General features: G+C 33.1%; 2 protein-coding genes across 4 annotated transcripts in view; both read right to left on the bottom strand.

The window, feature by feature from the left end:
- Positions 1–6,267: 6,267 nt before the first annotated feature.
- Positions 6,268–9,756, bottom strand: LOC115962646 (transcription factor TCP12-like). 3 transcript variants are annotated; one of them, XR_004085506.1, is made up of 3 exons: positions 8,775–9,756; positions 8,482–8,622; positions 6,268–6,382 (listed from the first exon to the last, which is right to left on the bottom strand). XR_004085506.1 is itself a non-coding variant. In XM_031081539.1 (2 exons), the coding sequence occupies exons 1-2, from the start codon at positions 9,711–9,713 to the stop codon at positions 8,569–8,571; spliced, it is 993 nt and encodes a 330-aa protein (XP_030937399.1). In that variant the 5' UTR covers positions 9,714–9,756; the 3' UTR covers positions 8,424–8,568. The 3 variants fall into 3 exon arrangements, 2 of the variants coding, with proteins under 2 accessions (XP_030937399.1, XP_030937400.1); XM_031081539.1 differs by lacking the exon at positions 6,268–6,382 and having other exon boundaries at positions 8,424–8,622; XM_031081540.1 differs by lacking the exon at positions 6,268–6,382 and having other exon boundaries at positions 8,424–8,609.
- The window catches only part of LOC115962645 (transcription factor CYCLOIDEA-like), a 78,697-nt gene continuing 59,034 nt past the window's right edge, over positions 6,400–26,062 (bottom strand). Inside the window, exon 4 of the transcript XR_004085505.1 lies at positions 6,400–6,463. The gene's annotated coding sequence lies outside the window, so the exon portion shown is untranslated. The remainder of the gene's footprint in view (positions 6,464–26,062) is intronic.

Here is a 26,062-nt window from a genome sequence, read left to right as displayed (position 1 = left end):
TGGGTTTGCTACCATCTGTAATCTGTTCATTTTGATGTTGGGTTTTTTTCTCATCTTCTTCTTCCTTCTCTTTTCCTTTTTTCTTCTTTTTTGTACCGGTCCGAAACATCTTTACTGGCTGAAACAACCGAATTTTGCCATTACGGCCGGTATTTTTTCCGATACAAAACAAGGGGTGTACTTGTACCGGTGCACTAGCCGGTATGTTATATACCGGCCGGTACGGTATGAAATTGACTTCCTTGATCAAGCTACCTACCGCAGATGCATATGGTATGTTCTTCATTTGCTCTCGCTTCAAATCATTTTGAGATCATTGATTCTTACTAAATTTGTCTCCTTGCATAATGTGTGCTACTGTAGGTATACAATCTTTCATTCCGAATCTCTTCAATACTTTTTCAATATAGGCCTCTTGAGACAGTTCTAACACTCTTTGTGATTTGTCTCTATGAATCTCAACGCCAATGACATATGAGGCTTCACCTAAATCCTTCATCTCAAAGTTTTGGGAGAGAAATTGTTTTGTCTCATGTAACAAGCCCAAATCACTACTTGCAAGTAGAATGTCATCCACATATAGGACTAGGAAAATGTATTTCCTCCCACTGACCTTAAGGTATATACATTGATCAACAATGTTCTCAACAAATCCATATGAAGCGATAACATTGTGAAACTTTATATACGATTGTCGTGAGGCCTGCTTTAGCCCATATATAAATTTCTTTAACTTGCAAACCAAATGACTGTCTTTATCATCATAAAATCCTTGAGGTTGGACCATGTATACCGCCTCTTCTAGATCCCCATTCAAGAATGCCGTTTTCACATCCATTTGATGTAACTCTAAATCAAAATGAGCTACTAAGGCCATGATTATTCTAAACGAATCCTTCTTAGAAACCAGAGAGAAGGTTTCATGGTAATCAATGCCTTCTTTTTGAGTAAAACCTTTGGCTACAAGTCTAGCTTTATATCGTTCAATGTTACCAAAAGCATTTCTTTTGGTTTTATAAACCCATTTGCAGCCAATAACTACTGCTTCCTTGGGCAACTCAACGAGATCCCAAACTTTATTTTTAGCCATAGACTCCATCTCTTCCTTCATGGCATCATACCAAAGTGTGGAATTACTATCACTCATGGCTTGAGAAAACAAAGTTGGATCATCTTTAGGCTCGATATCAAAATTAGACTCTTGGAGATGTACAATATAATCATTAGTAATTGCTGGTTTCCTCATTCTTGAGGATCTTCTTACACCTTCTGTTTCTCTTGTATTTTCAGAAATTTCAGTAGTTGGTTTAATATGAGCTTGTTCTTGATGGGTTTGTTGCTCCTCAAGGATATCATTTGAGGGTAGTTCAATAAAATCTTGTGCCTTCTCAAACTCTATCATTCTAGGAAAAGCACTCCCACTAAGCTCGAAGTCCTCAAGAAATTTAGCATTTCTAGCCTCAACTATTCTTGGAGTGTGAGAAGGACAATAAAGCCTAAACCCTTTGGAGTTTACTGCATAGCCAATAAAATATCCGCTAATTGTCCTTAGGTCTAGTTTCTTTATATGTGGATTATAAATCCTTACTTCAATAGAACAACCCCATATGTGCAAATGATTTAAACTCGGCTTCCATCCATGCCATAATTCAAAAGGTGTTTTGGAAACAACCTTAGATGGAACCCTGTTTAAGATATACACAGCGGTTTTTAAAGCTTCACTCCATAAGGATAAAGGAGTATCGGAGTTACTCATCATACTCCTTACTATATCCATATGCGTACGATTCCTCCTTTCAGAAACACCATTTTGTTGTGGTGTACTTGGCATTGTATATTGAGCAATGATGCCCTCTTCTTGAAGGAACTTAGCAAATGGACCTAGAATTTGTCACTTTTCTATGTACCTACCATAATACTCCTCACCTCTATCTGATCTAATTATTTTAATTTTATTTTCTCTTTGTTTCTTTACTTCTGCCTTATAGGTTTTGAAAGCATCTAGTGCCTCAGCCTTATCATATAAAAGATAGAGATACATATATCTTGTATGGTCATCAATGAATGAGATAAAATATCTCTGACCATTTAGGCAAGGAGTAGCAAATGGTCCACATATATCAGTGTGTATGATTTCAAGAATTTCAGAGCTCCTCTTGGCACCCTTAGTGCTCTTGTTGGTCTGCTTACCCTTAATGCAGTCCACACAAGTACCAAAATCAGTAAAATCAAGAGTTTTAAGAACTCTATCTTTCACCAATCTTTTAATTCTCTCTATGGAGATATGTCCCAATCTCCTATGCCATAGCATTGAGAAATTCTCATTAATCATGCTCCGCTTTATACCAACATTAACATGCATATTTAAATAATTGCATTCAAAACTGGGGTCAATATCAATTTTAAATAAACTATCAACTAAGGTTGCACCTCCAATATGAACTTTATTTTTAAAAATACTTAAAATTGAGTTTTCAAATAAAAATCCATAACCAACAACAAGAAGTTTGGAAATGGAAATTAAGTTTCTGGAAAATGAAGGTACATAGAAAACATTATTTAAATCTAATACATATCCAGCTTTTAAAATCAGACGAAAAGTTCCAACTCCCTCAACTCTTGAACACAGTCGATTTCCTGAATAGATGCATTGTTCATTTCCTTTCGGCTTCCTTAGATTTAGAAAACCCTGCATGGAGTTGACAGTGTGAATTGTGGAACCAGAGTCAACCCACCATGTATTATTTGGAGCTTCAACAAAAAAAGATTCATGACACACTAATGAAATGAGATTACCTTTCTTTTCAAGCCATTTCTTGTACTTTAGGCAGTCTTTCTTCATATGCCCTTCTTTCTTGTAGAATAAACACTTAGCATTTTCATTCTTACCCTTCCTAGCATTTTCTTTAACATGAGTGGCCAAATGAGCACTTTCAACTTTCTCATGTTTTTATCTCTCTTCATCTTGAACACACATAGTCAAAAGTTCATTTACTGACCATTTATTTTTATGTGTGTTATAAGATATTTTGAAAGGACCAAATTCAGAGGGGAGAGAATTCAATATGAAATGGACTAGGAATGACTTAGAAATCTCAATTTCTAAGGACTTAAGTTGAGCAACCATGTCCCTCATTTCCATAATGTGCTCACGCACATTCTTAGAATATTAAAATGTTTTACTTGAAAACCTTTTCATCAAGATGCTTGCCAAAGCCTTATCAGATCTCATGAACTATTCTTCAATGGCTTTCATAAAATCCTTAACCTTATTACATTGAGGGATAGAACCCCTAATGTTCTTATTTATATGGGATTTTATGAACATTAAACTTAAGCGATTAGATCGCTCCCACCGTTCATAGTCGAGTTAGTAGGAATTGTTGCAATAACCAAGAAAAAAAATAAACTTTAATGCTATGAAATATAGACCTTAGTTCTAAATCAACCAATGTCAATTTAGTAGTAAATTCCAACTTTCCTATGGGTAGAGGTGCATCACACGTGAATTTACTAAAATACTTTATTAATAAGACTAGTAAATATAAACAATAAAAATAAAATTTTCCATACCTTTGGGCCTAGGAAAATTATATTCTTAATGCCTAATTCACCATATTATTCCAATTAAATCATAAAAATAATAACCTTCCCTATGGGGCCAAGTTATTGCTTTTCACGAATGAATTACAATTTAGATGTCTTTATTCTTAATGAAGTATTATAAAAATTAACTTGATGTGATTATCATTATGGCTTAAGATGCTATGGCTATTCTTAAGTCATTTTGATATTCATCCCTTCAAATGACATCATAAAGATAAACTAAACGTCATATTTGTCAATTAAAATAAACCGTAAAATCATATTTAAAGACAAGTGTAAGAAACTATAAATACACTAAAAATATCATAAATTTTAACTATGTAATGATTAAATTTCCATATATAGTCACAAACTTTATAAAATTACTGCACACTATATGTAAGTCAAACAAGATAAGTTCTTCTAAATAACAAAGAAGCATAATAATCTATATGCAAAGATATCAATTATAATGATAGGTGTTGACTTTCATGAGAAGCTTAAATTTGAAAAGCCAATCATAATCTCCACAGAAACATTCGGCCAATGCCAAATGCAAAAGGAATAATTTTCCATAGATAGTCATCTATATCCGAAAACTATCCCATATTAAAGCCATCCAGCCCAAATGATGGTAAAAGTTATTAGGCTTCAATACTATATGCTATGACCCACACATGAGATACATGGCATAAAACTTAATTCTATTCCATGCTTCTTAAAACTGGGTTTGTTGACATTAGTTAAAAGGTCAGATTTTGATGTCATAGTTAATTTAGTTGAAAGGTCCTAGCACAAAAGAATATGCAATGCAAATACTTTATATCCTTAGATCCATATGTTCCTTGGAAATTTAGCCAAATCATAGAAAAATCTATGAATGAAAAATTACTAAACAACATAGCATGAAGGAGGCTCTGATACCAAATGTAAGATAAATTTAGAGTTGCAGAATAAAATACACATACCTCCAGCCATAGTTGTTTAAGTCTTTGAAGAAAAGAAGACTCAAAGTCTTTGAAGAAAAGAAGACTTACTATATGATGATAGTGTATATAAAAGGGTCTTTTAGTCTATGGCCTTTACCTCACACATATCCTTTTGATGGAAACACAAGCTATATATATATATATATACATATAGGCTAGACTAGGGATCCTTCTAGATGAAGATTTCCATAACTCTCCTTCCATCAAAGAGCTTAAAAATTGTAACTTCATGGTGTTTATTAACCAAATGGGTTATAGCATTTGAGAGTTACTAAAGGATGTTATATCTAAAATGTAACTTTCACAAATAGGAAACTTAAGACATGAAATAAGAAACTTAAGACATGAGTTTCATCTTCAAATGTGGGCCACATAAAATTTTCTTTAAGGAGATATAATCCTACAAGTAAACCTAACTAAAATTAACAAACTTAGCTCTAAATCCAATAGACTTCTCTGAGATGAATTTGTTCCAACATGAAGGTCTAGTTCACGCTATGATCTTCAGTACACTTGATATTTGAAGCTTGGGTTGCAACTTGATTCTGCCGATACTTATGGTGTGAGTGTGATTACCGATAAATGCTTGAAAGAGTAAAAGGCACAAAATTTCTCAGATCTCAAAAGAGTAGCTCTCCAAAACTTGAAAAACATGCATTAGGGTTTTCTTTATATACTTAGTGAATTTGGACTGAAACCCTAAAGTTTGATGAGCTGTAGGGCTTTAAATAAAATTCTATAGAATCGAGTTTCAATCGATTGAGCTACAGCTTCCATTGGTCGAACCTATTAGACTTTGTTTTCTTGAACTTGCAGCTTCTTTGTTATGGAGCTACAGCTTCTTTGTTATTGGTCGAATCTATTATTTGCATGCTCTTAATTAGGAACCCTGAACATTTCGATAGCCACACCTCTCCATCCCCCCTTCAGAAAACATTAATGTTTCTTTTTAGTTTCTTTATTTGCTTTCCTGATGAACCTACATGTCTATTGTGGGAATTTAATTTCCTTGCCTGTCATGTGATGCAATGAGATGATTGATAATGATATGTTGAAATTGCACTACTAGGTGCCAATAGACTTTGAAAACATGACCTGAAAACGGATCGTTGATCACTCAAGTCTCTATTCAATCAAATCTCAAAAGAAACACCAAATTCATCCACTGCACTGCACTTGGGAAGTTAATCCACAAACATGAAACCATAGCAACCCTAACACTTTTCCAAATATAAAAGAGGGGAGAAAATATCAAAAATCAAGGATGCTCTAATATATAAATCCTATAATGAGTTCATTTTAACGTACACTCCAACATAGCAAAAATGTAACTGTCAGGCCAAACCATGTTAAATCTTTATTTTGCTTCTATTTTTCTCTTTACTCTCTTTCAATCACTCAACAACTTCAACATAGTAATAAAGCCAAATTCCATCTTGGACAATGTTTTGATACACCTAAAAAACTAGTTACCTATTCAGTCACGTTGAACCTCATGGCCACATCTACCACAATCATTACCCATCAAAGCTTGCAACACCATCACCAACCCTAGAATGACCCTAAGATTAGCGTGCTTACTCTTTAAGGACATGATCCTATAATAGGTTTGGACTTTTTGGGCCATGATATTAGAAGACCAAAGGAAGCTGAAATAAGTTGAAAAATCCTAGCATTAAAGGATTTACTGACCGGAAAATAGATTGCTCCAATTAGTAGTTGATTTGGTCCTTGAAGTGATGATTGGCACTAGCTTGTCGAATGGTGCTCAAATTTCATGAACTGCCATGCATTTGCAGAAGCCTTGACTGAACATACATAAGATCAGTTGTGATTGTGACACATGCTTGGATTGATTAAAGCACAGGTCTTGTAGTTAGTTCAAGAGTCTGTTACAATTAGTTAGAGTTAGTGCACATGTAACACATTAAACACATGGAAATTATTTAAGCATACCTAATTAGTTAATCCAATAAGAATGAGCCATTTGTAGCCAATGGGAATAATGCATGAGTTGTAGAAACGAGACAATGAAATCATTACTGATTATAACAAAGAGGAATCCAATTGTTGCATTGTTTGTTGTTAATTCTCTTTAGTCTTTCTCCTTTTCTTGGAGGTGGTGACGCCCCTTAAGTAGTCTCATTCTTGCTCTCATCTATATTTTTCTTCGATGTCGTGGCTTTCCCGAAGTAAGCTACATTTTATGCAAACCATTAAACACCCAAAATTCTAGAGGTGCTTCCACATAAACTATAGATCCATTCAACTTCAAGAACCCACTCAACACATCAATTACACTAACTCTAAAGCCATACCCAAAACCCTAAAGGAATTAACACAAAATCCTAGCATCCAAATCATCAAGAACCCACTTGAATACCAAGAATATCCAAATTCTAAACCAGGCTGCATACAATTGGTATTAGAGCATCAATTCATAATAGTCGAAGGAATTTCACAACTCCCTAAAACCATTGCAACTTGCCAAAACTCCATTGACCATTTAGGGAGAAGCCTTTGCTCCAAATCTGTTGAAGTCCATCAAGATTGAGCTCCTAAGATTCAAGGGAGAAGATCCGTCTTGTTAGGTATACAAGGCAAACCAAATCTATAAATTTTACAACACCCTAGCACGCCAAAAGATTCTTATTACCTCCCTACACATTGAGGAAGAAGCCTTAGTATTGTTCAAAGATGCGTAGGAATTAGGCATATTCAATAGCTCAGAGGCTTTCTTAAGGGCTCTACAAATCATGTTTGGATCAACAACTTATGATGATCCATTGGGGGCTCTTATAGGATGAAGATAAACATCAATGATGGGTAGTTAAAAAGAATAATTCAAGTCTCTTTCCAACCGAATTAAGGGGTTCTCAGAGAGTCACAAATTGAACTGCTTCCTAAGTGGCTTAAGGGATCAAATAAGGATTCTAGATAGGATATTGAATCCTCCCTTATTAAACGCTTCCTTCGGCCTCACCTCATGTAAGAAGGTCATCAAGGCACCACAAGATAAGGGCAAGCTTCCCATCAAAGATGTAAAACCAATGAGTGACCCCATCATAGAACAAAATCCTACGATACTCATCCAAAAGATTTCTTTGGTGCAAACGGAAGGATGACTAAAGAAGCGCTTGTGCTACAATTGTGATAAAAAAAAGGGTATGTTGGTCACAAGTGCAGGTCCTTGAAACTCTACTCAATAGAAGGGTGCCAGCCATTCCAAGTGCACAAGCGATAGCCTATGTTCAAGAATTGGATGAAGAAGTAAGTAATGTCTTCCATGATGAGCATGGAAATATTTGGTGTTATGTGACAATTTCCTCACCTTATAGACAAGGTGCCTTAGGGAGGGATAATGTTGTGAGACTAAAGGAAGCTGAAACAAGTTGAAGGTTGTAATAAGGTGCCTTAATTCCCATGAAGTAGTCTCATTCTTTGTCTCACCTTTATTTATTTTGGAGGTTGTAACTCTCTCAACGTATGCCACATTTCATGCACCATTTAACATCTTAAACCCCAGAATTTCTTCCAAACAAACCCTGGACACATTCCACTTCAAGAATTGACTCGACACATCAATTACCCTAACCCTATAGCAATACCCGAAATCCTAAAGGCCTTAAATACCAAAATCCTAGCATCCAAATTATCAAGAACCCACTTAAATATCAAGAATAACCAAAACCTAAACTGAGTTCCTTACACCATAATATCTCTTAAACATCTATTGGAATTTAAAATTGTTAGTGCATATTTACCATTGCATGAAAGACCATAAGTTTGCATTTGAGACATAAGCAAAAGAAAGATACACATTCTTATAAAGAGAAAGGCACAACAATCTTTCACGAGATAGTTGAGAAAAAATTGCACAAGGAGAGATACTTTTGTTATATATTACATTTCAAAAAGAAAGCAAGCATCATCTGTCATACTTCAAATGTTTATTCTCTTGACGCATCTGAGAGATAATCCTTGTTAGCATATTTTATTTGTAGGCGTCCCATGGTTCGTCAAAGAATTCAAAGTCTGCAAATTGACGCTGCAACCAATTATTTGAGGTGGTCAGAAATATGAAGAATGTACAACTTGACACGATTTGTTTGACTATGCATGCTTAGATTGAGTACATTTATAGGACTATTAATTACACAACATATTTGTAAATTCCAGAATTGTTTTTTTGGAATTTACCTCCGGGAGAATTCCAGTATTGTGAGAATTGAAAATCAGCAAATAATCATCGTCAACCATGTCTTCCGAAGCCCCTAAATGTTCTCCGGCGTGAACGCTTCCTTCTTCAGCCTCAGGTAGCTCCCTTGGCTCAAAAGTGTTCATGTTATGGCTTTGGGTTCCAGATTCTTCTGCAGATTCAAATTTACTCCAAGAACCTAATTGGCTTAAGTTACAATTGCTTGCCACTTCACATAACTTCGATTCATCTACCCAACTCCTCGTCTTTACTCTTGCCCTCTCCCGAGCCCTCTCCCGTGCCCTTTCCCTTGCTTTCTTCCTTGACTCCCTTGCAAGAGGGTGAAATGCACTCTTGCGTAACACTGACTGCCCAATCTTCTTCTCTTTCGTCGAAGTTTTCTCTTCCAAAACACTGTCCAGCTGATCTCTGTCATGAATTGCCACAGGATCAATGCCAGACACAGTTTGATACTTAGAAGTAGAAGAAGCACTCTTGACACCAACGCCGAAACTATGCTTCTTCTCTATTTCCAGCTTCTTGATTTCATCTTTTGAATTTATGAGTAACCACTCAAGGGTTTCGCTGGCCGTGTCACAGCCTAGCAAATCTTGCAGTTTGAAAAAATCCGGGGCAACTTTAACGGACAATCTCATTCTCCTTTCCCTTGGTCCTCGAGCAGTATTAATCTTGACACGCTGATTTCTCTTTCTTGATCTTTTTCTGGGGATGTGCTCGGCCATGTGTACATTGATGTCGCTGCTGTTGAAATTCACCATGTTACTGTTAGCTACAGCTTCAGTTACGGTATTCTCATCTCTCATAATAAAGGAATGCTGGTGAAATAACTGGTCATATATGTGTTGGAAGAAAACGTCGTTATCTTCATAAGAAGGATCAAGGAGAAGGGTTTGTGTTTCTACAACTGGAGTCGAAGTCATTGAAAAGAGGCCTCTGCAAAAATGTTTGGTCACAAAACACCAGGAGAAGGATAAAGGTGTTACTTCTCTAACAGGGTTTTGATGTTTTCGAACTTTTTGTTTTATGCTTTTAGCTCATTAATTTGTCTTATTTTTGTTTTGTTTTTGTTGCGTATCTAGTATATTTATTGCAACATCTTGTGAAGCAATCTCGTTGCAGAAAAACAAAAGTAATTATTAACCTTTACTAATTTCATATTATACACTCCACTGAATTGGGATTAGATTAAATATAATAGATTCTACTAATTAAATTCATCATAAAACTCTCTTTTCGTATGGGAAAATTTAATATTTATTTATTATACTCCAGAGTATTTTATGATTTTCCCTATTTTTATATACATATTTCCAGTTACACTGCCAATAAATAAAAATAAATCAGCCTGTAATTTGAGCAGAAGTGGAGACATATTTAGTCTTAAGCTGTTATATTTGATTTGGCTAGTGTAGGTTCATGTTGTGACCTGATTCTTAATAAATAATTAAATAAGGGGAAAATAGGGTTCATGTTGTGACTTGGACTGGTTTATTCATCCCTAGCTCCTTGCAAAAGCATGTCTAATTCCATCAGCTCAGCTTGAACCCTGTTATTTAGGGTCCGTTTGGATTGAACTTATTGTTGTTGAAACTGAAAACTGAAAATTGAAAATTGAAAGTACTGTAACAAAATAATTTTTAAATATGTGAATAGTATCGTGGAATCCATTTTTAATATTTTTTAATACGTAAACAGTGATAAATAGTGCTGCTACAGTGTTACTACAGTGTTAGTTGTCCCCTGGAACGCGTGAAGTGAGGAAAAAAAAGAAAAAGTGGAAAAACGCAACTTTGGATTCTGCGGAAAACGCTGAATCCAAACGGCACCTTAATATGGCAACAATATTCAATCTGTTTAATTTCTCTCATATCTTTATTCAGAGTAGATTTACTCTAATCATGTAATTGACTCCTTGTATATGCATATGATGTTATCCTAGCTGTTCTAATTTCAATTTAATTTTTTAGATTGTTCTTGTTTGTTAAATTTCACCTCGTCTCCAGTATTGATGGACATGCGTAGCTGCCAATCTTAGATGTTTTAGCAGCCAAGAAGTGCTTTCATAGCAGACAATGCTGCAAGGGACAAGCTGCACAGGATCATTAAATTAAAGAAACAAGGCATCAATGCGGATACTTTGAAAATCAAAATTGAAAAGAAGATGGTTAATCCTTCCGAAGTGAGGCACATGCATATAATAGATGCTAGAATTATAGTGTTAAAGAAGAACATGTCTGGATTTTTATTCAATAAAATTGTGGCTTTACGAAATAGAGGGGAGGCATTGGATTTTTGGAGAAAAGCATGGGATTGGAATAAATGAAAAAATTGATCTTTTGGGGGAAAAAAAAAGATTGATAGAGAAAATTGCGGAATTGAAGCAATCAAATCAAATTTCAAAATTTTGGTTGTGTATGTAATTCCCATTATAAAAATGGGTTATATTGAAATGTATTATCATGTATTATAAAACTGGGTATTCAAAGGATTACTTCTATGTCTTATATACGAAAAGGTTCTCCTTCCCTTCCTTGTTTTCTTTTTCTACAATTTGTTTATGGTCCTGGCTCCTGGTTTGTGAAACGTGTTCTAAGTATTAGCAAGGTATTCTTACTCCTTTCTTTCTTTTGTCTTCACTTAATTCCTCTTTGGTTGCTGAGAAAATCATGGAAAATGAAAGTGAAAGGGAAAGAAAATGACCTTGTGTATTTGTTAGTATTTTTGTTTGAAATTGTTGTTTTTCTAATTGTTATGTTTGGTTAATGAGAAAACTTAAAAAAGGAGAACTGTGTGTGTGAAACTTTGGGTTATTAGTCAAGTAAAACTTCGCATTTTTAGGTGGTAGTTTCAAAGGGGTTAATGAAAATCATAGTTTTACCAATAAACAATACACTCTAACGACTGTTTCTGTGGTTTTTCAAACACCCAATAAGAATGCTTCGTGGGTATTGTAGATAGTTGGTATTAATGTACATGTAACTGGTACTAATCATGGTTTTTGTCTACATGGCTGGTTTTCATGAGGGTTGGTGAAAGAAATAACCTAGCAAATGCTAGTTGTAAGATCAGTCTAATCTTACAACTAGCATTTGCTAGGTTATTTCTTAGTGTGCTGGAATTTCTTTGTGTAATTATAGTTATTGTATTTTAGTTTTCACGGATTTTTTTTGTTATTATGTATGAGAAATTGTGACGTTATTTTTTTCAATCTATGAAATATATACCTTAAATCATAAGGTTACTAAACCATCTTGTGATTGAAAGTGATTTGCATTTTTAATTGTTATTAGGACACAACTTGTGCCTAGTGTATCAGTACACTGGATACGTTAGGATGCAAACATATGTTATTAGAATTATTATATTATATAATTAGTGCTTTAAAAATTGAAAGCCATAATTCAGACTCAGTGTGATTCCTTGGCTATATATGGTAGGATATTTTGTTATGTTCCTAGTATCCCACATGAATTTAGTGTAAATTTAACTATATGTTTATAAGCTCTTGTGCACCTTCCTCATGTAAGTTGGATATAAATACCCCATTACACAAGTTTTATTCAAACTAATATTTTATATCTTTAATAACCACTGCAATTGAACACTTTCGTGCACATAAATCTCCCATATTTTTCTTGTTCTCTATCACTCCATCACAAGTTTTCTACATGGAACGAGAGCACTAGCCTTGGAGCTTTTTTTATTTTTATTTTCCTCTTCTTGTCATTGCTTCTGCATCTTTAGCCGCAACAATCAACCTAATCTCAAAAGAGTCAAAACTACCACATGCTTGCCATCAAAAGGCCCATACCCAAACTAAAACTCACAACACTAAACAAATTCTCACATCCTCTCTCCCCCACTCAAAAACATGTCCTATATATATATATATATATATATATAACTCAAGTCCTCTTCTCTTTCCTTTTTTTTTTTCCCCAAATCATACGGATCCTTGTTTCACATTTTTAAAAATCTCAACTCTTTTTCTTTTGATCCCATTTTGAAGAAATACTTTCACCAAAAAATAAAAATCAAATTTTGTAAATTTTTTCATTTCTTTAAGGATTCCATGCATAGCTTGAGGGAGCGAAAGTACATAAGCGTGGCGAATTCCTCTCACTTCAATGAACATGATCCAGTCTAGAGATGACAACCAAGAGCACGATTGGTTGCGATTCTAAGGGTTTTACATTATTGGGATTGTTAGTGTGATACCACAAATTGTATAAATTGAATTGTTTAAATGTTTGTTGTGCAGTCATGTGCTAAGTTCCATATCAAATCCATGTTTACTAAGTGAATCTTGAGTTCATAAGTAATTATGAGGAGCCTTATAACATGACTAGTCATTTTGGGATGTAAGTGCTTGGTATAACACCATGGATCCATAGATCTAGCCACTGTCATTTGCAATCCAATGACCTAGTCATCTCTAGAGAGAGAATCACCAATGAGAAAATAAATATATTAAACCCAAATCTGTGTTGATCATTACATGAGAGAGAGAGAGAGAGAGAGAGAGAGAGAGAGAGAGAGAGAGAAGAGAAAAGAGTTACAGACAAAGAGAGATAGAGAAACGAGAAAATAAATAAAAAAATAGTTTTTTTTTTTTTTTTTTTTTTAATGTAATGATGAACCATGTAAAAAAAAAAAAAAATTGAAAATTTATTAAGCCCAATGCATGAGCTTTTTGGGTGGATTTAGTTATATTTTTGGCTAAATGTTGTTTTGAAGAGTTTGCTATGAACGCTCTTAGAGCATTAGCATCCAACGTTCTAAAGGACATTTTTATCTATTTTGCATTTCAATGTAGCACCATATGTGTAAAAAACTAAAAAGACCCCACACCTAGTAATGCAACAATGTTAAGATTTTTTCATTTTGCTATGATTACATCTAAAAATAAATGTTTATTGTAACAACCTAAAACAATATTATTTTATTGCACCCTAATTATTTTAATCTCACCAAACAGTCTCTCTCTCTCTCTCTCCACTATAGCAATCTCTCTTTTCTGTCTCTCTGTTCAGAATAAAAATAAAAATAAGAATAATATTAATATTTAAATAGAGTATAGGATAGAGGATGTGTTATTAGAGCAATTACATCAATTTGGCCAAATTTTTCCAACTATTTTACACTAACAACCTACTTTTTCTATCTTACAAAGCAGTCAAATTAAAATATCTATTATACTTTATACACTCTAACTTATTTAAATAATATTTTTTATTATTTTATTAATAAATATCTCTTCATTAATATATATATATTTTTTCCACCCCCAAGCCCCGACCGTATCTCTCTCTCAATTGTCCTTTGTTTCTACTTCTCCCTAAACTCTCTTCCTCTCTCAAATCTCAAACCCAGATCGGCGGCAGTCGGCAGCAACCTAGTGGCGACAGATCGACAGCAACCTGGTAGCGGCAAATCGGCAGCAACTTGGTGGCAGCAGATCGGTGGCAGATCAATGGCAAATCCAACGGGTTTTCTGGTGGGTTTTTCATGTGAATTTTTCTTATGGGTTTTCCATTGGATTTAGTTTTTATTGGTTTTGGTTTGGGTTTGGGATGAGTTTTTCTTCAAGTTTGGGTTGATTATGGTTGGCGATGCTGGGTTGCGGTGGTGGTGTTTGGCGGTGTTGAGTTGTGGTGATGTGGGTGGTGGTGCTGGGTCTGTGTGGTTGGCGCTTAAGGGTTATCACTGTGTGGTTGGCGCTGGTGCTGAGTTGTGGTGATTGAGTTGAAGAGAGAGAGAGAGAGAGAGAGTAAGTGGAAGAGAGAAATAATGTTAAAATAATGTATAGAGGTTACAGTAACCGTGTATATGCATAATTTTAGTAACTGTGTATATGCAAAATTTTACACCTATTGATGATGTAGGTTTTTTTTTTTTTTTTTTATAATTTTTATCAAAATGTGTAAAATCACTTACTATATATATATTATCATACATCTTTTAGTCACGTTAGCTTGTAATAAATTTATCTTATAACCCCCTTGGCATTACTATATATATTTAGACTTAGTATTTTGGGTGCAGAATAGCATAATAAATGTACCCGCCATCAGTTTTGGGTGGTGGGAACGCTTATATCACAGCTGAAGCTCGAAGGAGCGACAAAGAAACCAATGGTTTTGTGTTCAAATATTGTTCAATAATAGGAACTGGCCCTGCATTTTTAGGGAGAGCATATGGAGAGTATTCGAGAGTTGTGTTTTACAAATAAGTATTTTCTGGTATTATAAACCCACGAGGTTGGTATGAATGGAACCACCACGGGAAAGAGTAAGATCGAAATCCTTTTCATTCTACATTCATCTTTTTGTTAATGATGTGGGTACAAATTTGAACTAGGAGTCCTAATATTATTTTGATATAAGACAATTATTTGAGCCTTGAAAATCATATCTCGAGCAACATTTTAGCCCTTATGTTTTCTGTTAAAATTATATTTAAATGATTAAATTCATAATTTTATTAACCGCTCAAGATTTTGAGGCAATTGATAGTTTATTATTTTTCATTTTTTGCTGTGCAGGAAAATGATCACATGTGCAGATATAGAATGCACAGGACCAGGGGCAGACATGTCAAAGTGTGTGAAATGGGTGAAGAATTTATCAGAGAAAGAAGTGCGACGACTTGTCAATGTACAACGATTCATAAACCAAGGAATGTGGTTGCAAGAACAGCTCATCCACTTATAATCTCAGTTTCCCATATGTTATTGCCATGTTTTTTTGGTCATTCTTTATCAAGTGTCGCATTGTTATTTTTATTTTTGTTGTATATTTTTAGTTTTTCAAATATTTTGGCATTTTTTATGGGTGAGTTTGGTTCAGCATTTTGAAACTGAGTTTTTTAAAAAAGTGGGATTTTCAAAAAGTGCGGTATGAAATTGGGTTTTTTGAAAAAGTTGAGTGTTTAGTAAAAATTGTTAAAAAGTGTTTTTTGAAAAAATTGGGTGTTTGACTATCACTTATAAAAGTGATGGTTTGAGTGATGATTTGAGTGATAAATTACCAAAAAGAACAATGTACATATAAGAGAGTTTATTTCATTTTTAAATCAACTACTTCATAATACTTACTCAAAAAAAAAAAATTTAATAATAATAATAAATATATTATTGTTATAATTATTCGTTATTACTATTACTATTATTGACATTATTTTAATAATGTTATTTTTTTTAGCATTAATTATTTGTTATTATAAAAATTTTGAACCAAGTATGTTATCCGTCTTATTTTAATAATATTATCTATTTTTAATAATATCAATATCACTATTTTAATAATGTTTTTGTCATATTGAATATGGTGTTATTTGTTTCGTAATGATGATTAGAAGGAATCTCTTTTATGTTTTTAATAAAATAAGTGGGTGATTTGGTAATTGAAAAAAACAATTGCGAAAAGTTGAAGTGATTTATTTCCAAAAACTGGTTGAAGGTCCTTTGACATTGGGGGGGGGGGAGGGGGGGGGGGGGGGTGGTGTTTGCACTTTCTGAAAAAGTAACTTTCTTACTAAAACAGTTCTTTAATATCCACTAAACCCCAAACATTTTAAACTTTGAAATAAAATGTATTTTTTGTGGTTTGAAAGTGCAAACAGACGGGCACTATTTCTTGCTCTTCATTATACTCCCAGGGCCTTCCTCCAAAAGAAATCGTGGAAAATTTAAAAAGCAAATTGTGGCAGTCAGTAGCTTATCTTGTATGCGATGGGATAAACATATGCAAGGCTCGCGGGATAATTATACAAGGCACGCCTAGTTCATAGAACTTCAACCTCATCAGATGCATCACCCTAGTGCCAATGGAAGGTCCTTTTCACCAAAAGCTCCTGTACGATCGCAGAACACAAAAAGCTGTTGGCAACCTAACCCTACGTTCAGATAATAGATCACTCAAAACTTGGTCAGACACGTGTAGATATCTGTGTGTAACTCAATCTACTCTATGCTTTTTACGTTCCAATACACTATTTACTAGTTAGGGCCGGAGTCAGAAATTTTTGTTTGGGAGACCAAGTTGTAATACTAATATATTTATCAAGACAACCATATATACACACACATAAATACACATGTTTTTTTAAATTATATACACACTTTTTTATTTGATAAGTTATATATATACATACATCAAACAAAAAAAGAGCTTAATATTTTCAATCAAAATTATATTTGATGGCTATCTTTCATAAAATTAATAAAATACATTTTCACAATTTTCATAGTGAAATTCTTAAAAAAATTTCATTTTCTATAAAAATTATCAAATTTTATACTAATATAAGTAAAATTATTCAATTGAACTAATGTAATTTTCAAAAACAAGAATGATCCAAAACTTGGAGGAACAAATTAGGCTTCAAACATATTTGAAGATATTTTGCTTTGACCCATTATGTGGCAACTAAAAAGACATTTCGTGTGTAATTTTAGTGATAATAATTTTTTAATGAGTCAATGACTTGTTAATCGTCACTAATGAGGCCGTAAAATCACCAGTGAGCTACACGATACTCGCACGCTTGAAATAGCGACCTGCAAGAAGAAATAAGTGATCTAACAGAGGGAATCGGTGTGGTGCTGGCCAAATACCTTCCGAAGGTTAAGTTAGAACTATTCTCAATTCTAGAGTGCTAGAGAGGGGTAAATTATGCGTACATTGATTTGTGAGGGTATTGGAGTTTTTATAGTAGTAAAATGTTGGCCTCTTTTCCTTGATGTAGAAGTCATTTTCTTATAAGAATCCTCTTGAATAATCCCAAACGTGATGGGTAAGACATTTCCTTATAGAGAGAGTCTTTCGTTAATGCGTGTATCTTCCCAAATTCTTCTTGTACTAGGATTTCTATTTCCTTTAGGATTCTACCAGGATTCAAACATTTGTAACAAATATTTTAAGTTAGAGTTCCTGCTATGTCTTGGGCTTACCCATTGTCGGCCCATGGACTAGGATCCGTCAGCCCAATTTTCACCACTTCAGTCACATAACAGGTTGAAAAAGATAAATTTAAACATGTTTGGTACCAAACTTTTTTCAAATATTTAATAGATATAAAAGCACATTTTATAATAAAAAATAGAATTGCGAAAAATAAAGTTATGTCTCTATAACTATTAGACCAACTTTTTTTTAAAGCATCATTGGACTAATTCAAATACTTAGGGAGAGCAACTCTTATTTTTGTAGTGTAAATTTTGAAAACATTAAAACAACTATATATATTTAAAAAAATTTCAAAATTTTGGGGGGCCATGCCCCACCCCCTTCAACATGGCTCCGCCTATGTTACTAGTACTTAATGCTTATCACCTTTTATTTTATATTATCCTTTGCTGAAGCTTGAACTTAATGCTCATCACTTTTTGCTTTTTAGATTTGACTCTTTCAACTTTCAAGTTTTGTTAATCTCTCTCGTTTTACTGTCAAAAAAAAAAAAAAAAAAAAAAATTGTTCATCTCGTCCTCTGTTGGTTAAGCTTCTTCTGCACAAGCTATGGTCTCAACTTTCCAGTTCCACACCTCTACTCGCTATATTTAGTAATTCCTGTGCTTAATTGCAAACTTTTATTGCAAAGGAAAAGCTTGGAGGATTGGCTCAAAAAAAAAAAAAAGGGAAATTTTGGAGGAAAGTTCCTGAAATAGTAGGCAGAGGTTGCAGAATTCTAAGGTTAGTATAAAACTTTTATTGTGTACTACTCAAATCCCCTATCTCTCTAGCTCTCCCTTCTCTCTCTTCCGGGGTCTTGTTCTAGTCTAGCTCGTTATTACTTTGTGTGTACTAAAACATAATTGACTACCGTTTCGAGTCATGACTGCCTCACTTTTTCTCACCATTTCAGAGTGTTTAAGATCATTTTAAGCACAAATTTCGATGAGAGGAGAGGAGAGGACAAAAATGTTCTTGTAATGGGGGCGTTAGAGGTCAAATGTATTGCGAATCCCAGGTAAGTAGTACTATGGTCAATGCACAATGCTTGTTTAATGTAGTTGTTGGCTCATTTTTTTAGGGTTATGTGCATTCGCTCACTATTTATGCGTGCTTATTTTGAAATATAAATCGTCTTAGTCCACTTTTTATCTTTTATATTTTGCTTTGTACCCTATATAACCGATCCTAATTTATTTTTGTACCGTTCTACCAAACTGTACAACTTTTCCCTAACTATCTTGTGTCATTTCAAACTGATGTACGACTAGGTTGTGTTATTTATGGTACCATTAACAATAATTACAAATTTGCCAATGGTTTATAGTTTTTCAATAAGAGTTTTGGTATAGTTTATATTCATCGGATTATTTTGCTTAAAATATGAATTGTTTAAAGTAGAGTTTTTTTTAGTTAAGTAGTAAAAATATAATTGTACTTTGAAAAATATATGATAGAGTGAAATTTCTGTTATACCACCAAACTAATGAAAATCAGTAAATGATTTTCATTTTTGCTGAGGAATAAGTTGATATATAAGTTCAATTACTACTATCATTCTAATCTAAATTGCCATGTCAATCTCAACATTAGTAAAGCGATAAAACAAATGACAAAATAATTTGGTAATCAAGTGAAAACCAAAAATGAACTTCTTCAATGGAAAAACTACTCTAGGAGTAGTGTATTTTTTTTTTTTTTCGTTTTTTTAGCAACAGTAGTGTACCTCAACAAGAAAATTCAATACAAAAGTAATTTACAAGTACTCACAAAACCTTTGCGATTAGACTTTATTGACTCAGCAAACATCTCATTGACATAGTCAATGTAACTCTAGAACCTTTGGGACTTCTTTACGAAAAACGTGTCTGCTTCACTCTAGAACTTCGGTATCACACCACATGCACTAATGCAAGGTTGGGAATTATGTGAGTTCATCGGTACATGGTTTATCAAGGTTTTTAATCAAAGATATGTCATAAGGGTGCAAAACCAAGAACTAGAATGAACAGGGTTTATGGTTTTGAAACAAGGGAAGTGTTCTCAATGATACAAAGTGATATGATTGCCTCTCTTACTAATAGAAACGTACTCGCAAAATCTACGTCTCTTGCTTGAGTGAGCCTCCAACGAGAGATAGCCGAAACTTACGGGTTGCAGCATTGTTTCATTCAAGTGACAAGGGGGTTCTCCTGGGTGCTCGAGCAAGCTTAGTGTTTCACTCGAGCGAGAAGGCAGTTTGCATGAAGAGCTTTCCCAATTTCCTCTTCTTTGAGTCTCTTCAAATATGACTTGTTCTACAACACTTGCCCAACACATTACAACCCTTTTCCATATTACATTTTAATGGAGATTGCAAATCTAAATCCTAAAAATCTTTTCATTTGACAATTCTGTGACAAAACTTCATTACAAACTTAAATCCTGATTATAGACTTAAATAGTACAATAAGCCTCGAGAAACCACTTGCCAAAAATGGGGACTCACTATCTACTATTAGAGACTCTCTCGAGTAGGGGGTTTATTCACTCAAATTCAACTAGTTACAGAGAGGGTATCCTTGCTTATTTATAGTTCCATAAGTTAGCTACTGATTGGCTAGGAAGTTAGCTACAAAAATCTACCATGTGGCTACCATGTGATTGGCCAAAGCCTAAGCAAACTTTTCTAACTGATAAGCTTTGCACTTGTTACTAAGAACCTATCAACTAACTAGCTTTTTATTACAAGTGATAAAGACTATTACAAGTAAAAAGAACTACTTATCAAACAACATAAGCAGTAGTGCTAATCATAAGAAACTAATGATTGAACTTGCTGGACAGTAACAAGTTGAAACAACTTGCTCTAAGAGGGGCAGTTTTGACGCAGTTCATTTTACTATCCAACAAGTTCAATCATTAGTTTCTTATGAGCAGCACTAGTGCTTATGTTGTTTGATGAGTAGTTCCTTTTACTTGTAATAGACTTTATTACTTGTAATAGAAAGCTGATAGGTTTTTAGTGAGTGCAATAGTTTGTTTGTTAGTTAGAGAAGTTTGTTAGGCTTTAGCCAATAATGGCCACATGATAGGTTTTTGTTGCTAACTTCCTAACTAATTAGCAACTTGCTTACGTAACTATAAATAAGCAAAGCTGCCCTCATTGTAACTATTAGTAAGTTGTCTGTGTGATGCACGGATAATGTTATAATGTTTTATGTAAATTTATTTTTGGAAATTGTTATACATATATTATAGCATATTTATTATGAAAATTTTTTAATAATGAGTTTATCATAAAATGGTAAAAATTATAAATTGCACACACATATCTATTATAATTATTTCATTCAAGTAATGAGCAATAATTAAAACAAATTTGGAGTAATATTGTATAATAAAATTTGATAAAAGCATATTAATTCATACTATATTATTGATTTTTATTATGTGATATAATAAAAAACTTCATTATGAAATCTTTTTTTTCTTCTTCAATGCTTTGTTATGGTGACGCTTATTATCATCATCAGTTTCTTCATCTTCAGCATTTGAAGTTTAGTCCATCTATATTTGTTCAAATTTGGAGCTTTCATTAATTTTTTCCTTTTGTTGCATTATTTGTATTAATCACTAATGAATTGGTATCGGGAGGTTCTTGATTGGATCTTACAAAGTTTGGACTTTGTCGCTAAGATTTTTTGTAGATATTTGCATTTATATTATATTTCAATGATGTGATAGTTTTTTGTAAACGTTTTTATTTATTTATTTATTTTTGTTAATTTTGGAATAGTGCAGCAAAAAGAATTAATATAACATATTGGATTATATATATATATATATATATATTTTCTTCCATACCTTTTTGTCATTTGAAGGTGCATCAAAAATCTTAGCAACTATGTAATTTTCAAAACCATCCATTAAATTGAATCGTTCAAATGAATTAGGAAAATCAATTTTTTCCTTTTTTTTTTTTGGCAATCATGTGGAATTCCTTCTCCAATATCAATAGTTTTAAAATAATTTAAATAAGTTGTACCTCAATTTGTTTTTCAACAAGATCTCAATCAAATATCACAAAATTTGTTTTGTCAGTTGCATCAAAAACTTCAGTTTTAATCCTGTATCTAAAGTAGTTTGCAATTGTGTGTATATATATATATATATATAGTAGTTATAGTGAGATAAATATATTATAATATTTGGAGAGTATGTAGTTAATGTGAGCGTCTCTAACTTTGGGATAGAAAGATTTGTTTTTGTTTCACATTTTGCACACCAAAATGATTCTGCTTGTGGTTTGACATTCCTTTCACAAAGGACGTGCAAAATGTAATACTAACCCATTGTTGTATCCAATTACTTATTGTTGCAATACCCTAGCAACTCACATCTTGCAATGAACTTTGAAATTAACATGTATTTTTTTAATATAAATAATATGATGTATTGTTATTTTTTTATGTAAATGATGAGTATAATTTAAAATGATTAACAAACCTGTTTCGTAGGATCTCATTCAATGCATCTTATATTTACTATTCAATGTATAGGATCGTGTTTTTGACCATTCCTATCATTGAATTTTTTTTAAAGAACATATTAAGTTAATGGCATTTTGTGAGATAGTATATGTTATTTATTAGACTTTTTGTTATTATAAATTTTAGATATATGCATTTGTCAATTATTTCAACAACCTTAGAGATCTAAAGATTTATATATATTTTGTGTTGCATTGGTTGATGACAAAGAAATTTTGTTTGCATAAATTGCATAGAACATTGAATTGAAATTGGGGAAAAATGAAGACATGATCTCATGAGAATGAGATTTTCTAGAAGTATCATCTATATGTGGGGAGGCAGAAAAGAGTTTGTAACTAGGTAAGAGTTTTGGTTTTAATTTACACGTGGGAAGGATCAGACTTGGTTTATAATATGTAAGGTAATAACTGGGCTTGAGTTTTTTATAAGGTTTGGTCTATTTTTAAAAGGTAGTCAATTTTGTAGAGAATAACTTTTGGTCTAATTGTCAAGAGCAATCCATATTGTATATAATAGTAAAAAGAAGTTACTATAATCTATTGGGTAACAATAAAAAAAAAAACTTAATAAAAGGAGGTAAAAAAAAAATTAATGAAAAGAGGTAAAAAAAAGACTAAATGCAACACTAGAGTGCCACGTGGTAGGATCTTATGAGGTCTCTATTTATATATATATATATATATATATCGATGATTTGAATTTGAGTGGATAAACCCTATACCCGAGAGTTTTATTTTCTAAGAGTATGTCTCTTGAAAAGCTAGCATAACCTTTCATTCTCTAAGCAACTTAGCATTCCAAACAGCGAACCCATCCTCCAATTCCCCGTTTTTTAGAGATATATATCTCTCTCTCTCAAACATGACTAGGGCAAGGTCCTATCACGGTCTTGACATAGAGGAGAAAAAAATTGAAAAAAAAAAAAGGGAAAAGATATATACAGTCTCTCGTTGGTGATTCCTCATTTTTCTTGCTAATCTGGTTGATTTGCACCTCATTGATGTTGGGACTTGGCTTGTCGGAGCTCTTCTATCAGGTATGGCACTGCTCTCAACTCTCTTGCCATTCCGCTCCCTTGTCAGGGACGACACTACTCTCATTTCTCTCTAGACTTGTAATCATCTTTGACTAAATGATTACAATTGACATTGAAAAAAAATTACATTGAGCCTTGTCATTACAAGTAAATTTTTGTAAAGATTACAACCAAATTTGTCATGCAATTAGCCAACACTAGGTAACTTTTACTCTCATTAGGTGAATCATCTAATCCCTCACTTTTAAACTCATCACACAATGTCACATCAATTGCATTTCCTTTTGACCTTAAAAAGTTTAGACACTTGCTTCGAATATGCCCTAAACTAGAACACTCATGTCACTTTGTGCATTTGTGTTTTTCTCATTCTTAGCCTTAAAGTCCTTGTCATTTCGAGAATTGCGATTGGATTCATTCTTGGGCTTATTAATAGGTCTAAAGGATTTACTTTTTTAAAGTAATTATTCAGCCTAGGCATAAAAAACTTTCTAAACTTCATAGCAAACAAGGCTAGGTCATCATCGTTCAACCAGTTCTCATCAAGGGTATGACTCTCTTCTTCCCTGACTATTTTAAGGCAGGAATTGTTTTTCTTAGACTGAGGTAAGCAGAATTTATATGTTTGAAGTGAACCAGTTTGGCCCTCAATCTTGACAGTGTCAAAGATCATACTAATGGTAGTTACCTTGGGATGGAACCTCTCATGTAGAGATCTCGTGAATTTCCTAATCTCGTAGAATCTAGAGACATTTATAGCTTTTAGTTTCCCGCAGTCTTTGTTCTCTCATAAGTTATTTCCAAGACAACCCTTGCCCCTTTGATTGTTTCACTCATGGATATTCTCTTGAATTCCTCTTTTCAAACTGCCAAAAAGATGACATTGATGCCTTTACTATTGTTGGCTTCAATAAGTTCATATTTGGGCCATTTTTCTACTGGGGGTTTTGTTTTGGTTAAAAACTCTTTTCTACTAACAACATTAACTCTTCTTCCATGGATTTGAGAACGCTTTTATGTGAACCTTCCAATAAGCATATATATATATAAGCATAAACCTCAACTATAGTAGCTTGTGGCGCATTGTATAATATATTTTCATTTAAGCTTCAGCCTCATCAAAGTTTAGCATTCATTTCAAAATATAAATTAATGAGGTTCAAAAAAATTTGTATGCTTCTCTCTCTCTCTCTCTCTCTATACACACATGCAAAAATATAATTTACACTCTATAAGTTTGATGAATTGTCATTTTAGTTCATTTAACATCTCTAGTAGTCGAATTGCCTAAGATTATATACCATATGATGCATTCTTAAAGAATAAAACAAATTCAAACAAAATCCATAAACAATTTAACACACAATGAATATAAAAATAATAATTATATTCTTAAGTTGGAAAAGTAATTAAATATTTGTCAATTTACGAAAAAAAATATTACAATAGTGTTGAATTAAAGAAATTGACCTTAATTAATTAATCAATTACCTAAGTTGATTAATTAGTCCAATTACATGCAAAACCAATTAAGGCACAATCATATCACTAAACTGAAGTTAAGTGCAATAGAAAATAAGTTTGACACGCGGTTTGATCACAATGCAAAATACCTTTGCAAGAAAAATCTCATCGGGTGAGTTTCAAGTTACCACTCTCAAAGAATCTACTAACAAAAATATATGTAACAAGTATAAGGAGTTTTACCCTATTCCGAAGAACTTACCTACAATAGAACCTACTGATCTATAATGAAGCTCAAATTTAAGCCTAATCGGACTACTTATTGCAGCAAACTTCTTCTTTGCATGCCATTGTCCGTGACTAATTCCCTACAACAATCCTTGATTGTTGCAGGATCTTCACACAAAAACAGTATTAAGATCTTCAACCGTTGGTGCCAAAGACTTTATTTGATGCAAAACCCAAAGGCACATAGGAGTCACAATAGTATCTCTTATTTATTTATTTATTTTATTCATTTATAAATTTTATGATCTCACTGGTTCAATAAGTGGAGTCTAGGGTTTCAATATGAAAGCCTTAGGTTTTCTGCCTCTACAACCTTATTTAAAGTGGGGCTTAATAATGGGCCTTTAAATAGGCTCTCCAACTAGGATTACTCAAACCCACAAATACCATCGGTTTAAATTAAAATGTTTTTGCCAAATTTTGAAAGCAAGTAGTTCAATAGATTGAGAAGTATCGAGGTAGTATAGAGATTTAATAAATCTCGATCGGTTGAGTGTAGTCAAACTTGGTATCATGGCAGTAGATTCAACAATTCTTAAGTAGTGCTCTTGTGTCTTCAATATGTTCCACTTGTTCATATTTAGATACACTTAAAACTTAGTCTCAAATACATAAAAGTGTGTTTTGACTTGAATTATGCCAAGCATAAAAATTTGACCATAACAAATAGGTTCATATTCTAAATTATATTAATCTTAAAAGTTTATATTTGACATTTTTCAAATATTATAATTGAATCTTATTTCTCAAATATTATAATATTTAATGAGAATTATAAATTTTTCATAAAATAATTTCTTATCAAATATTTCAAATTGAACTTATAATATACACGCGCATAAGCTAGTTTACTATATACGGAGTTTACATACTTCTCATAAAACCTTTTTCATTATACTTTGCTAACCCCCCAAAAAAAAACTAGTTGACATCATCATAGTAACTCCAGTACCTTTAGGCTTCATCTATATGAATCCCTTCACAAATTGTACGTT

Source organism: Quercus lobata, chromosome 10 (genome assembly GCF_001633185.2).
Source record: "Quercus lobata isolate SW786 chromosome 10, ValleyOak3.0 Primary Assembly, whole genome shotgun sequence".
Taxonomy (NCBI): domain Eukaryota; kingdom Viridiplantae; phylum Streptophyta; class Magnoliopsida; order Fagales; family Fagaceae; genus Quercus; species Quercus lobata.
The sequence above is the reverse complement of the archived record's forward strand: the minus strand, read 5'-3'. Positions and strand labels throughout refer to the sequence as shown.

Coding starts and splice junctions, on each gene's coding strand:
- LOC115962646 (XM_031081539.1), bottom strand. CDS start 9,713: ATGACTTCGACTCCAGTTGTAGAAACACAAACCCTTCTCCTTGATCCT. Junction 8,623..8,774: donor ATACTGGAATTCTCCCGGAG/GTAAATTCCAAA, acceptor AATTGGTTGCAG/CGTCAATTTGCAGACTTTGA.